Genomic DNA, 15822 nt, shown 5'->3' on the forward strand with positions numbered 1-15822 from the left:
CTTGCAAGCCTCCCCCTTTTCCTCCAAACATAACAATGGCCATTATGGCAAAACAGTTATATTTTTGTTTCACACAGGACATTTCTCCAAAAAGTACGATATTTGTCCCCATGTGCAGTTGCAAACTTTAGTCTGGCTTTTTTATCAAATCAAATCAAATGTATTTATATAGCCCTTCGTACATCAGCTGAAATCTCAAAGTGCTGTACAGAAACCCAGCCTAAAACCCCAAACAGCAAGCAATGCATGTGAAAGAAGCACGGTGGCTAGGAAAAACTCCCTAGGAAAAACTCCCTAGAAAGGCCAAAAACCTAGGAAGAAACCTAGAGAGGAACCAGGCTATGAGGGGTGGCCAGTCCTCTTCTGGCTGTGCCGGGTGGATATTATAACAGAACATGGTCAAGATGTTAAAATGTTCATAAATGACCAGCATGGTCAAATAATAATAATCATAGTAGTTGTCGAGGGTGCAACAAGCACGTCCGGTGAACAGGTCAGGGTTCCATAGCCGCAGGCAGAACAGTTGAAACTGGAGCAGCAGCATGGCCAGGTCGACTGGGGACAGCAAGGAGTCACCATGCCAGGTAGTCCTGTAGGTAGAGGTAAAAGTGACTATGCAGTCAGGATAGAGAATAAACAGAGCAGCAGCATTTGTGAAGTGTGTAAGAATGTGAAAGTGTGTCTGTGTGCGTGTGGAGTCATTATGCGTGAGTGTGTTTTGTGTTTGTGAGCGTGTTTGTGTATGTGTTTGAGTGTCAGTGTAGTATGTGTGAGAGTGTGTGCATAGAGCCAGTGTAAGAGAGTCAGTGCAACAAAAAGGGTGTCAATGCAAATAGTCTGGGAAGCCATTTGATTTACATTTACATTGACGTCATTTAGCAGACCCTCTTATCCAGAGCGACTTACAAGTTGGTGCATTCACCTTATGATATCCAGATTAACTATTCCGCAGTCTTATGGCTTGGGGGTCAAAGCTGTTCAGGAGCCTTTTTGTCCCAGACTTGGAGCTCCGGTACCACTTGCCGTGCGGTAGCAGAGAGAACAGTCTATGACTTGGGTGGCTGGAGTCTTTTTTTTGTAGGGCCTTCCTCTGACACCGCCTGGTATAGAGGTCCTGGATTGCAGGGAGCTCGGCCCCAGTGTTGTATTGGGCCGTACGCAACACCCTCTGTAGTGCCTACGTATGTCCTTAGTGATGCGGATACCCATGAACTTGAAGCTCTTGACCTGCTCCACTAGCCGTCGATGTGAATGAGGGCATGCTCGGCCCTCTATTTCCTGTAGTCCACGATCAGCTCCTTTGTCTTGCTGACTTTGAGGGAGAGGTTATTGTCCTGGCACCACACTGCCAGGTCTCTGATCGCCTCCCTATAGGCTGTCTCATTGTCATCGGGGATCAGGCCTACTGTCTGCAAATTCAATGATGGTGTTGGAATCATGCGCGGCCACGCAGTCGTGGGTGAATAGGGAGTTACAGGAGGGGGCTAAGCATGCACCCCTGAGGGGCCCCCGTGTTGAGGGTCAGCGAGGCAGATGTGGTGTTGCCTACCCTCTTCACCTGAGGGTGGCCCTCAGGAAGTCCAGGATTCAGTTGCAGAGGGAGGTGTTCAGTCTCAGGGTCCTTAGCTTAGTGATGAGCTTGGATGGCAGTATGGTGTTGAACGCTGGTGTTCCTTTTGTCCAGGTGGGAAAGGGCATTGTGGAGTGCAATGGAGATTGTGTCGTCTGTGGATCTGTGGGGCGGTACGTGAATTGGAATCGGTCCAGAGTGTCTGGGATGGTGGTGTTGATGTGAGCCATGACCAGCCTTTCAAAGCATTTCATGGCTACAGATGTGAGTGCTACAGTAATTTTGATAGGTTACCTTGGCTACCTTGGCGTACTTGGGCATAGGGACTATGGTGGTCTGCTTTAAACATGTGGGGATTACAGACTGAGTCAGGAAGAGGTTGAAAATATCAGTGAATATACTTACCAACTAGTCAGCGCATGCTCTGAGTACGCGTCTTGGTAATCCGTCTGGCCCCACGGCCTTATCTATGTTAACCTGTTTAAAGTTCTTACATTGGCTACGGAGAGCGTGATCACACAGTTGTCCGGAACAGCTAGTGCTCTCATGCATGGTTCAGTGTAGTGCTTGCCTCGAGAGAGCATAGAAGGCATTTAGCTCGTCTGGTATGTTCTTGTCCCTGGCCAGCTCGCAGGTGGGTTTCCCTTTGTAATCCATGTGATAGTGTGCTAGCCCTGCCACATCCGATGAGCGTCAGAGGATTTCAGATTTTCTTTGACAGAGAGGAACTCACATTCACAAAAAAGTTATTACATTCACATGAGAACATCAGGATAACTATAGATCTTATTTCCAACTTTAAATTATTCAGTAGTTGATTGATGATTTTTCAAGTTGACTTTATATTGTTTGAGGATTCTTGGAATTTGGAAAACATTTTGGAAACCCGAAGTAGATTGGTGAATTTGTTCTTTGACTTTTTGTAATTAGCATAATTCAGGAGTGTGGGATTTTTGAGACTGGCTGTAAACCAAAGTTTACAATATACACAGGCAGTTAGGAAAGCAAAGGCTAGCTTTTTCTAAAATACATTTGCATCCTGTAGCACAAACTCCAAAAAGTTCTGGGACATTGTAAAGTCCATGGAGAATAAGAGCACCTCCTCCCAGCTGCCCACTGCACTGAGGCTAGGAAACACTGTCACCACCGATAAATCCACAATAATTGAGAATTTCAGTAAGCATTTTTCTACAGCTGGCCATGATTTCCACCTGGCTACTCCTACCCCGGTCAACAGCCCTGCACCCCCCACAGCAACTTGCCCAAACCTCCCCCATTTCTCCTTCACCCAAATCCAGACAGCTGATGTTCTGAAAGAGCTGCAAAATCTGGACCCTTACAAATCAGCTGGGCTAGACAATCTGGACCCTCTCTTTCTAAAATTATCCGCCGCAATTGTTGCAACCCCTATTACTAGCCTGTTCAACCTCTCTTAAGTATCGTCTGAGATCCAAAAAAAGATTGGAAAGCTGCCGCGTTCATCCCCCTCTTCAAAGGGGGAGACACTCTGACCCAAACTGTTACAGACCTATATCTGTCCTACCCTGCCATTCTAAGGTCTTCGAAAGCCAAGTTAACAAACAGATCACCGACCATTTCGAATCCCACCGTACCTTCTCCGCTATGCAATCTGGTTTCCGAGCTGGTCATGGGTGCACCTCAGCCATGCTCAAGGTCCTAAACGATATCATAACAGCCGTATTCATCGACCTGGCCAAGGCTTTCGACTATGTCAATCACCACATTCTTATCGGCAGACTCAACAGCCTTGGTTTCTCAAATGACTGCCTCGCCTGGTTCATCAACTACATTTACATTACATTTTAGTAATTTAGCAGACGCTCTTATCCAGTGAATGCATACATTTCATACATTTTTTTTTTCTTTTTCGTACTGGTCCCCCGAGAGTTCAGTGTGTCAAATCGGAGGGCCTGTTGTCCGGACCTCTGGCAGTCTCTATGGGGATGCCACAGGGTTCAATTCTTGGCCGACTCTTTTCTCTGTATACATCAATGATGTCGCTCTTGCTGCTGGTGATTCTCTGATCCACATGTACGCAGACGACACCATTCTGTATACTTCTGGCCCTTCTTTGGACACTGTTAACTAACCTCCATACGAGCTTCAATGCCATACAACTCTCCTTCCGTGGCCTCCAACTGCTCTTAAATGCAAGTAAAACTAAATGCATGCTCTTCAAATCAAATTTATTTGTCACATACACATGGTTAGCAGATGTTAATGCAAGTGTAGCGAAATGCTTTGCTTCTAGTTCCGACCATGAAGTAATATGTAACAAGTAATACAACCTAACATTCCACAACAACTACCTTATACACACAAGTGTAAAGGAATGAATATGAATATGTACATAAAAATATATAAATGAGTGATGGCCGAACGGCATAGGCAGGATGCAGTAGATGGCAAGAGTACAGTATATACATATGAGATGAATAATGTGGGGTATGAAAACATTATATGAAGTGGCATTGTTTAAAGTGGCTAGTGATACATTACATCAAGATGGCAAGATGCAGTAGATGGTATAGAGTACAGTATATACATATGAGATGAGTAATGTGGGGTATGAAAACATTATATGAAGTGGCATTGTTTAAAGTGGCTAGTGATACATTACATCAAGATGGCAAGATGCAGTAGATGGTATAGCGTACAGTATATGCATATGAGATGAGTAATGTAGAGTATGTAAACATTATATAAAGTGGCTAGTGATAAATTGATTACATCAATTTTTCCATTATTAAAGTGGCTGGAGTTGAGTCCAGTATGTTGGCAGCAGCCACTCAATGTTAGTGATGGCTGTTTAACAGTCTGATGGCCTTGAGATAGAAGCTGTTTTTTAGTCTCTCAGTCCCAGCTTTGATGTACCTGTACTGACCTCACCTTCTGGATGATAGCGGGGTGAACAGGCAGTGGCTCGGGTGGTTGTTGTCCTTGATGATCTTTTTGGCCTTCCTGTGACATCGGGTGGTGTAGGTGTCCTGGAGGGCAGGTAGTTTGCACCCGGTGATGCGTTGTGCAGACCTCACCACCTGGAGAGCCTTCCGGTTATGGGCGGAGCAGCTGCCGTACCAGGCGGTGATACAGCCCGACAGGATGCTCTCGATTGTGCATCTGTAAAAGTTTGTGAGGGTTTTTGGTGACAAGCCGAATTTCTTCAGCCTCCTGAGGTTGAAGAGGCGCTGCTGCGCCTTCTTCACCACGCTGTCTGTTTGGGTGGACCATTTCAGTTTGTCCGTGATGTGTACGCCGAGGAACTTAACTCTCCACCCTCTCCACTACTGTCCCATCAATGTAGATAGGGGGCTGCTCCCTCTGTTGTTTCATGAAGTCCACGATCATCTCCTTTGTTTTGTTGACATTGAGTGTGAGGTTATTTTCCTGACACCACACTCCGAGGGCCCTCACCTCCTCCCTGTAGGCCGTCTCATCGTTGTTGGTAATCAAGCCTACCACTGTAGTGTCGTCTGCAAACTTGATGATTGAGTTGGAGGCGTGCATGGCCACACAGTGGTGGGTGAACAGGGAGTACAGGAGTTGGCTGAGAACGCACCCTTGTGGGGACCCAGTGTTGAGGATCAGCGGGGTGGAGATGTTGTTACCTACCCTCACCACCTGGGGGCGGCCCGTCAGGAAGTCCAGGACCCAGTTGCACAGGGCGGGGTTGAGACCCAGGGTCTCGAGCTTAATGCCGAGTTTGGAGGGTACTATGGTGATAAATGCTGAGCTGTAATTGATGAACAGCATTCTTACATAGTTATTCCTCTTGTCCAGATGGGTTAGGGCAGTGGGATGGCAATTGCGTCATCTGTGGACCTATTGGGGCGGTAAGCAAATTGGAGTGGGTCTAGGGTGTCAGGTAGGGTGGAGGTGATATGGTCCTTGACTAGTCTCTCAAAGCACTTCATGATGACGGAAGTGAGTGCTACAGGGCGGTAGTCATTTAGCTCAGTTTCCTTAGCTTTCTTGGGAAGAGAAACAATGGTGGCCCTCTTGAAGCATGTGGGGACAGCAGACTGGGATAAGGATTGATTGAATATGTCTGTAAACACACCAGCCAGCTGGTCTGCGCATGCTCTGAGGACGCGGCCGGGGATGCCGTCTGGGCCTGCAGCCTTGCGAGGGTTAACACGTTTAAATGTTTTGCTCACGATGGCTGCAGTGAAGGAGAGCCCGCAGGTTTTGGTAGCGGGCCGTGTCAGTGGCACTGTATTGTCCTCAAAGCGAGCAAGAAAGTTGTTTAGTCTGTCTGGTAGCAAGGCATCGTGATCCGCGATGGGGCTGGTTTTTCTTTTGTAGTCCGTGATTGACTGTAGACCCTGCCACATACCTCTCGTGTTTGAGCCGTTGAATTGCGACTCCACTTTCTCTATACTGACACTTAGCTTGTTTGATTGCCTTGTGGAGGGAATAGCTACACTGTTTGTATTCGGTCATGTTTCCGGTCACCTTGCCCTGATTAAAAGCAGTGGTTCGTGATTTCAGTTTTTCGCAAATGCTGCCATCAATCCACGGTTTCTGGTTGGGGAATGTTTTAATAGACGCAGTGGGTACAACATCACAGATGCACTTGTTAATAAACTCGTACACCGAATCAGCGTATTCGTCAATGTTGTTGTTCGCCGCAATGCGGAACACATCCCAGTCCACGTGATCGAAACAATCTTGAAGCGTGGAATCCGATTGGTCGGACCGGCGTTGAAGGTGCTTCCTGTTTTAGTCTCTGTCTATGGGCTGGGAGCAACAAAATGGAGTCGTGGTCAGCTTTTCCGAAGGGAGGGCGGGGGAGGGCCTTATATGCGTCGCAGAAGTTAGAATAACAGTAGTCCAGTGGTTTTACCAGCCCTGGTAGCACAATCGATATGCTGATAGAATTTGGGGAGCCTTGTTTTCAGATTGGCCTTGTTAAAATCCCCGGCTACAATAAATGCAGCCTCAGGATATGTGGTTTCCAGTTTACATAGAGTCCAATGAAGTTCTTTCAGGGCCGTCGATGTGTCTGCTTGGGGGGGAATATTCACGACTGTGATTATGATCGAAGAGAATTATCTTGGTAGATAATGCGGTTGGCATTTGATTGTGAGGAATTCTATTCAGGTGAACAAAAGGACTTGAGTTCCTCTATGTTGTTATGATCACACCACGTCTCTTTAATCATAAGGCATACACCCCCGCCCTTCTTCTTACCAGAGAGATGCTTGTTTCTGTCGGCGCGATGCGTGAAGAAACCAGGTGGCTGTAACGACTCAGATAGCGTGTCTCGAGTGAGCCATGTTTCCGTGAAACAAAGAACGTTAGTCTCGGATGTCTCTCTGGAATGCTACCCTTGCTTGGATTTCATCTACCTTGTTGTCAAGAGACTGGACATTGGCGAGGAGTATGCTCGGGAGCGGTGCGCAATGTGCCCATCTATGTAGCCTGACCAGAAGACCGCTCCGTCTGCCCCTTCTTCTACGGCGCCGTTGTTTTGGGTCGCCGGCTGGGATCCGATCCATTGTCCTGGATGGTAGGCCAAACAGAGGAACCGCTTCGGGAAAGTCGTATTCCTGGTCGTAATGTTGGTGAGTTGACGTTGCTCTTATATCCAATAGTTCCTCCCGACTGAATGTAATAAAACCTAAGATTACCTGGGGTAACAATGTAAGAAATAACACATAAAAAAAAAAATACTGCATAGTTTCCTAGGAACACGAAGCGAGGCAGCCATCTCTGCCCGCACCTGCCCTCCCATCCAGCATCACTACTCTGGACAGTTCTGACTTAGAACTTTTACAAATACCTAGGTGTCTGGTTAGACTGTAAACTCTTCTTCCAGACTCACATTAACCTCTACGGTAGGGGGCAGTATTGAGAATTTTGAAAAAAAATATGTGCCCATTTTTAACTGCCTCCTACACCAACTCAGAAGCTAGGATATGCATATTATTAACAGATTTGGATAGAAAACACTCTGAATTTTCTAAAACTGTTTGAATGGTGTCTAAGTATAACAAAACTCATATGGCAGGCAAAAACCTGAGAAAAATACAACCAGGAAATGAGAATTTTGTGGCTGTACTATTTTCGAGTCATTGCTAATAGATCACACAGTGACAAAGGATTCATTTCGCACTTCCTACGGCTTCCACTAGATGTCAACGATCTTTATAAAGTTGTTTGAAGCGTCTATGATGAACAGAGACCGGATGACAAGGAAGATAAGTTGACGTCCCTGGGATGTCGTCACTTCATTATTGCGCGCACCTGCGGGTTCATGTGAGTTCATGTGAGGCGAGACATTTTTCAAAACGTTTTTCAAGACACAGGAGAGGTCGGGTTGAAATATTACTGATGTTTCACGTTAAAAATGGCCCTAAAGATTGATGCTAAACAACGTTTGACATGTTTGAACGAACGTAAATAGATTTTTTTTTTTACTTTTCGGCGTGACTTTCCCCCCCCCGCACTACTTTTGAGGAGCCTACTGAATGCTAACAACATGGAACATCTTGGAGTTATTTGGACATAAATTATGAACTTTGTCGAAAGAAACCACATTTGTTGTGGACCTGGGATTCCTGGAAGTGCCTTCTGATGTAGATAATCAAAGGTAAGGAATTATTTACAATATTATTATTGATATTAGATGGTTACAAGATGGTGCTAACCTGTATATCCTAGCCTATTGTTCTTAGCTTAGCACCCCATTTATTGCAAAGTGTGATTTCCCAGTAAAGTTATTTTGAAATCTGGCAATGCGGTAGCATTTACGAGATGTTAATCAATAATTCTTTGAATGACAATATTATAATTTACCAATGTTTTCGAATAGTAATTTTGTAAATTGTAACGCTGATTCACCGGAAGCATTTGAGGGGAAAACAATTGGAATTTCACCGCTACTGTAAAATGCTGTTTTTGGATATAAATATGAACTTAATATAACAAAAAATGCATGTATTGTATAACAAAATGTCCTAGGAGTGTCATCTGATGGAGATTGTCAAAGGTTAGTGCATAATTTTAGCTGGTTATCTGCTTTTGGTGACGCCTGTCTTTGAATTGACAAAACATTACACACAGCTATTTTCAATGTACTCTCCTAACATAACCTAACTTTATGCTTTCGCCGTAAAGCCTCTTTGAAATCGGACAATGTGGTTGGATTTAGGAGATGTTTATCTTTCAAATGGTGAAGAATAGTTGATTGTTTGAGAAATTGAAATTATTAGATTCTTGCAGTTTTGAATTTCCCGCCATGGTCTCTTGACAATAAATCCCAATACCGGGATCAGGTCCCCAACAGGTTTTAAGGATCTCCAATCCAAAATTAAATCTAGAATCGGCGTCCTATTTCACAACAAAGCATCCTTCACTCATGCTACCAAACATACCCTCGTAAAACTGACTATCCTACCGATCCTTGACTTCGGCGATGTCATTTATAAAATAGCCTCCAACTCTCTACTCAGCAAACTGGATGCAGTCTATCACAGTGCCATCCGTTTTGTCACCAAAGCCCCATATACTACCCACCACTGCGACCTGTATACTCTCGTTGGCTGGCCCTCGCTTCATATTCATCGCCAAACCGACTGGCTCCAGGTCATCTATAAGTCTTTGCTAGGTAAAGCCCCATCTTAGCTCACTGGTCACCATAGCAGCACCCACCCCATAGCACGTGCTCCAGTAGGTATATTTCACTGGTTACCCCCAAAGCCTATTCCTCCTTTGGCCGCCTTTCCTTCCAGTTCTCTGCTGCCAAAATCACTGAAGCTGGAGACTCATATCTCCCTCACTAACTTTAAGCATCAGCTGTCAGAGCAGCTCACAGATCACTGCACCTGTACATAGCCCATCTGTAAATAGCTCATCCAACTACCTCATCCCCATATTGTTATTTCCAATTTGTTTTGCTCCTTTGCACCCCAGTATCTCTACTTGCACATTCATCTTCTGCACATCTATCACTCCAGTGTTTAATTGTAATTTTTCACCTCTATGGCCTATTTATTGCCTTACCTCCCTAATCTTACCTCATTTGCACACACTGTATATAGATTTGTTTTCCTAACTTTGTGTTGTTGTTTGTGTCGCACTGCTTTGCTTTATCCTGGCCAGGTCGCAGTTGTAAATGAGACCTTGTTCTCAACTGGCCTACCGGGTTAATAAATAAAGGTGAAATAAAAATAAAAAAGGTTTCCAGAACCCATCTGCTGCTCTCTTACTCAGTCTAACAAAGGGAAAGCAACTTAAATGTTATTGTTTGAAGAAAAGGTCACACTTAAAAAGCACTTGAACACAATGATGTCGGACTCATGTCAGACCCACGAGCACATTAATGTCCCAATTGCCACGCTCCCCTGGTATGACACCTCTGATGAAGTGTGCTTAATGCTACCTTTGAAGTTTGACTGAGTTGCAATCCGCCCCCAAAAAATAAATCTTCAGTTGTTGATATCAGATCAGGTATAGTTTAAAACTAGCTGGTTAAAGTATTTTAAAAACCTAAGAAGTGAGGGTGTTTTTTTCTACAGTATTATCTTGTGATTTTATGCTGTGAATCTGAATGTCTATCCCAGCTTTATTTACCAAACATGGCATTAAAGTTGATGATAGCAAATAATTGTATCTGTCTGAGCTATTTGGCACTCAGCTAGTTTGTTCTGCCTTTGCTTGTCATGTTCCTTACTGGTTGGGGGCTGCTAGAGGCTCGGTGGTCTCCCAGCAAGTTTTTAGAACAGTATGGTGAAGTAATATTATAGTGCAACCGGTTGCACCACATTACAGGTATACCAACTATACAGTACTCTCCTCATGCACGTCTTTTTGTATTACTGTCCTGTTGCATATGTTTTATTGTAGCTGACAATGTTTTACTGTTCCTAAGGGTCAACAAGGCGTGGACGGAGGGAGAGGCAAACCTGGAGCCCCTGGACAACCTGTGAGTGTGGCTCTATTGAAGCTATGATTTACACATCAATATGTATTTACATTTTACATTGCAAACATGGGATTGTGCACCCAAGCATGCTTGCAAATCATTGGCATTAATGAGCCAAATCAGTCTTAACTGTACTGTATAGAAATGCATTGTGCAAGAAGGAGTATAGAATATACAGCATGAATACACCACAAAAACCTGTATTGTTAAAAACAAACCGTTTTATAGATTTTTACATTGTGACGGCGCAGACACAACAAACATATTTGTCATTTGTACAAAATAAAATAATCAACCTACCCCCAAGCCCAAATGTGCTTGGACCGACACAGCATAGAGCCACCAACACAGAGAATAGTGAGGCGCTGGACTGAGGAGGCAGACTCAATGCTGCGTGATTGTTTTGAGAATATTGATTGGAATATATTAATAGATTCATCCACCCAGGACTCATTAATCAACATTGACAAATATACTGTACATCGTCAGTCAGAGGCTTCATTAGGAAATGTGTTGATGATGATGTACCCACAAGAACAATCCGGACATACCCCAAACAAAAACCCTGAATGAACGGAGATAACCGTACAATGCTGAGAGCTCGTACTGCAGTAGAACGAACCCTGATGACTTGGTGGGGCACGACGCATAATCCATTGGGGATGCAAAAAGACTAGAGATTCAAACTTGAATTGATGTTCGACAACTGACTACAGACTATTACAGACTACAAAGGCAAATCCAGCTGTGCAGTGCCCACTGAAGCCTCCCTCCCAGACAAGCTTAACACATTCTATGATCGCTCCAAGGCAGACAATATAGAGCCATCCAGGAAGAGTCTCGCTGCTCCGGATGACCAGGTGCTTTCGCTCTACGTGGCTTATGTGAGGAAAACTCTCAAAAGAGTGAACACTTACAAAACCGCCGGCCCAGATGGCATCCCTGGCCGCGTCCCCAGAGTGAAGTCTTCTCTGACATCTCTCAACCTGTCCCTTTCCCAGGCTGTAGTCCCCACCTGCTTTAAGGAGACCAACATCACCACCACTCTTGTCAAGAGGGCACAACAGCGTCTCTACTTCCTAAGGTGGCTGAAGAAATTTGTCATGCCGCCCTAGGTCCTCTCCAAATACTACCACTACACCATTGAGAGCTTCCTGAATGGTTGCATCGTGGCCTGGTACGGGAATTGCTCCGCTCATGACTGCAAGGTCCTCCAGCGGGTGGTGAACACCACCCGCTGGAGGACCTTGCAGTCATGAGCGGAGCCAGTACATATACTTGAAACAGTGCCTGAGGAAGGCAGGCAGCATCATCAAGGACCCCACACACCCCAGCAACGAGCTGTTCTCTCCTTCACCATCGGGCAGACGGAGTCGGACCATGAGGTCTGATACCAACAGGTTCAGAGACAATTTCTATTTCCAAGACATCCAACTGCTGAACACTTGAACTGGACTGACCACCTGCTCTGATTCTCCGCACCTTAGCACACATGCACTCACTCATGCACACACTCACACAGGCATATACACACACACATATAGTTGAAGTCCAAAGTTTACATACACTTAGGTTGGAGTCATTAAAACTCGTTTTTCGACCACTCCACAAATTTCTTGTTAACCAACTATAGTTTTGGCAAGTCGGTTAGGACATCTACTTTGCATGACACAAGTCATTTTTTCAATAATTGTTTACAGACAGATTGTTTCACTTATAATTCACTGTATCACAATTCCAGTGGGTCAGAAGTTTACATACACTAAGTTGACTGTGCCTTTAAACAGCTTGGAAAATTCCAGAAAATGTCATGGCTTTAGAAGCTTCTGATAAGCTAAATGACATCATTTGAGTCAATTGGAGGTGTACCTGTGGATGTATTTCAAGGCCTACTTTCAAACGCAGTGCGTCTTTGCTTGAAATCATAGGAAAATCTAAAGAAATCAGCCAAGCCCTCAGAAAAAAATTGTAGACCTCCACAAGTCTGGTTCATCCTTGGGAGCAATTTCCAAACCCCTGAAGGTACCATGTTCATCTGTACAAACAATAGTATGCAAGTATAAACACCATGGGACCACGCAGCCATCATACCTCTTAGGAAGGAGACGTGTTCTGTTTCCTAGAGATGAATGTACTTTGTTGCGAAAAGTGCAAATCAATCCCAGAACAACAAAGGACCTTTTGAAGATGCTGGAGGAAACAGGTACAAAGGTATCTATATCCACAGTATAAACAAGTCCTATATCGACATAACCTGAAAGGCCGCTCAGCAAGGAAGAAGCCACTGCTCCAAAACCGCCATGTACCCACCCTCAAATTCTGCATGGGGTCTTGGGCCCAAAGAAATTGTAACTGTATGTGAGCTGACAGACATGGCAGCTCTGCTTCTAGCTCCTAAGCAACTTTGCAGTATTTCTGAGTTACCTGTGAGAATAACAATGACGATGGACACAGTGACTGAGTTCACCCGGAAGTGTATAGGGGATGTTTTTCCTACTGTGACTATTAAAATCTACCCAAACCAAAAAACATGGATAGATGGCAGCATTCGCGCAAAACTGAACGCATGAACCACCGTATTTAACCAATCAAAGTGATTGGGAAAATGGTTGAATACAAACATTGTAGTTATTCCCTCCGTCAGGCAATCAAACAGGCAAAACATCAGTACAGAGACAAAGTGGATTCGCAATTCAACAGCTCAGACACGTATGTGGCAGGGTTTACAGACAATCACGGAAATATCAGCGACGTCGCGGACACCGACGTCTTACTCCCAGACAAGCTAAACACCTTCGCCCACTTTGAGGATAACATAGTGCCACCGATGCGGCCCGCTCCCAAGGACTGTGGGCTCTCATTCTCCGTGGCCAACGTGAGTAAGACATTTAAACGCGTTAGCCCTCACAAGGCTGCCGGCCCAGACGGCTTTCCTAGCTGCATCCTCAGAGCATGCTCACACCAGCTGGCTTGAGTGTTTACGGACATATTCAATCTCTCCCTATCCCATTCTGCTGTCCCCACTCGCTTCAAGATGTCCACCATTGTTCCTGTACCCAAGAAAGCAAAGGTAACTTAATTAATTGACTATCGCCCCATAGCACTCACTTTTGTCATCATGTAGTGCTTAGAGAGGCTAGTTAATAGGATCATATCACCTCCACCTTACCTGACACCCTAGACCCACTTCAATTTGCATACCACCCCAATAGATCCACAGACGATGCAATCGCCATCGCACTGTTCACTCCCATCTGGACATCTGGACAAGAAAATGTAAGAATGCTGTTCATTGACTAGCTCAGAATTCAACACCATAGTACCCTCCATGCTAATCATCAATCTCGGGGCTCTGTGTCTTAACCTCGCCCTGTGCAATTGGGTTCTGGACTTCCTGATGGGCCGCCCCCAGGTGGTGAAGGTAGTAATCCTCAACACGGGGGCCCCACAAGGCTGCATGCTCAGCCCCCTCTTGTACTCCCTGTTCACCCATAACTGCGTGGCCATGCACGCCTCCAACTCAATCATCAAGTTTACAGACAGCACAACAGTAGTGGGCCTGATTACCAACAATGATGACACAGCTTACAGGTAGGAGGTAAGGGCCCTGGCGGAGTTGTGTCAGGAAAATAACCTCTCCCTCAATGTCAACAAAACTAATGAGCTGATCGTGGACTTCAGGAGACAGCAGAGGGAGCACGCCCATATCCACATCAACGGGACAGCAGTGGAGGTGAAAATTGAAAATCTGAAATGGTCCTCCCACACAGACAGTGTTGTGAAGACAGTGTTGCACAATTGAAAGCATCTTGTCGGGCAATATCACAGCCTGGTACGGCAACTGCACAGCCCTCAACCGCAGGGCTCTTCAGAGGGTGGTCCGATCTGCCCAACGCATCACCGGGGGCACACTGCCTGCCCTCCAGGACACCTACAGCACCCGATGTCAAAGGAAGGCCAAAAAGATCATCAAGGACATTAACCACCCAAGCCACGGCCTGTTCACCCCGCTGTCATTCAGAACAGAAGGCGAGATCAGTACAGGTGCATCAAAGCTGGGACCGAGAGACTGAAAAACAGCTTCTATCTCAAGACCATCAGACTTAAATAGCCATCACTACCTAGCTGGCTACCACCCGGTTACTCAACCTTGCACCTTAGAGGCTGCTGCCCTATGTACATAGACATGGAATCACTGGTCACATGAATAATGGAACACTAGTCACTTCAAACATACTGCTTTACTCATTTCATATGTATATACTGTATTCTACTGTATTTTAGTTAATGCCATTCCGACGTTGCTCATCCTAATATTTATATATTTTCTTAATTCCATTCTTTTACTTTGAGATTTGTGTGTATTGTTCTGAACTGTTAGACACTACTGCACTGTTGGAGCTAGGAACATAAGCATTTCACTACACCCACAATAACATTGGATAAATATGTGTATGTGACCAATAAAATGTGATTTGATTTGACTGTTGTTCTCCAAATGTCTTGCTAGACACCTTCAATTTATTGTTCAGTCTGTTCCTATTTCCAAATGGTCAAATTTCCAAACCAGGAAGGTCAAAATAGATTCTATATAAATAAAAGGTCTTTGAAAGTGTTATTGATTCAAATAAAATTAATTACAATTTTATTTGTCACATGCACCAAATATAACAGATGTAGACCTTACCTTGAAATACTTACTTACAAGCCCTTAACCAACAATGCGGTTTAGAAAATATTGACTAAATAAACTAAACTATAAAAAGTAACACAATAGAATAATAATAACGAGGCTATATACAGGGGGTACCGGTAGCGAGGCAATGTGCAGGAGTACAGGTTAGTCGAGGTAATTTACTTGTGTTAGCGTTAGAACTATAAATACACTATTTATTGGTCCTTTAATAATGGTATACTTGTTGCTGTTCATCAAGTTTGCCTATCCTTTATCTGATGTTCACTGATCTGATGTTCTAGGGACATCCAGGACCTCATGCACAACACGGGCCCAAAGGATCCAAAGGAGATCAAGTAAGGATGTCAAACATTATCACCATATTTGTTGCACACACCTAAACATTGCATAGTCTTTGTGTTTGGGTGTATCTGTGAACATGTTACTGAACTGTGCAGATAGTGCACATTTATCCACTTATGACCCTGACGCCTAACTATACACAACTCAACCCGGGGCATTAGCCATTCTCATGCCATTTTGACAGGGACTTTTGCTATTTCTATGTGAATTTTGTATTTTTTTTCTGTTTTTCTCTCTCTCTGTCACTCTCTCCTTCACTCTATT

The 15822-nt window shown here is 44.6% G+C and overlaps 1 protein-coding gene across 1 annotated transcript in view; it reads left to right on the forward strand.

The window, feature by feature from the left end:
• Nucleotides 1-15822, forward strand: part of col27a1a (collagen, type XXVII, alpha 1a) — a 292078-nt gene that overhangs the window by 245187 nt on the left and 31069 nt on the right. Inside the window, exons 44-45 of the mRNA XM_029708455.1 lie at nt 10467-10520; nt 15498-15551. Of these exons, the coding sequence (XP_029564315.1) occupies nt 10467-10520; nt 15498-15551 (108 nt within the window). The remainder of the gene's footprint in view (nt 1-10466; nt 10521-15497; nt 15552-15822) is intronic.

This window comes from Salmo trutta, chromosome 23 (assembly GCF_901001165.1).
Source record: "Salmo trutta chromosome 23, fSalTru1.1, whole genome shotgun sequence".
NCBI lineage: Eukaryota > Metazoa > Chordata > Actinopteri > Salmoniformes > Salmonidae > Salmo > Salmo trutta.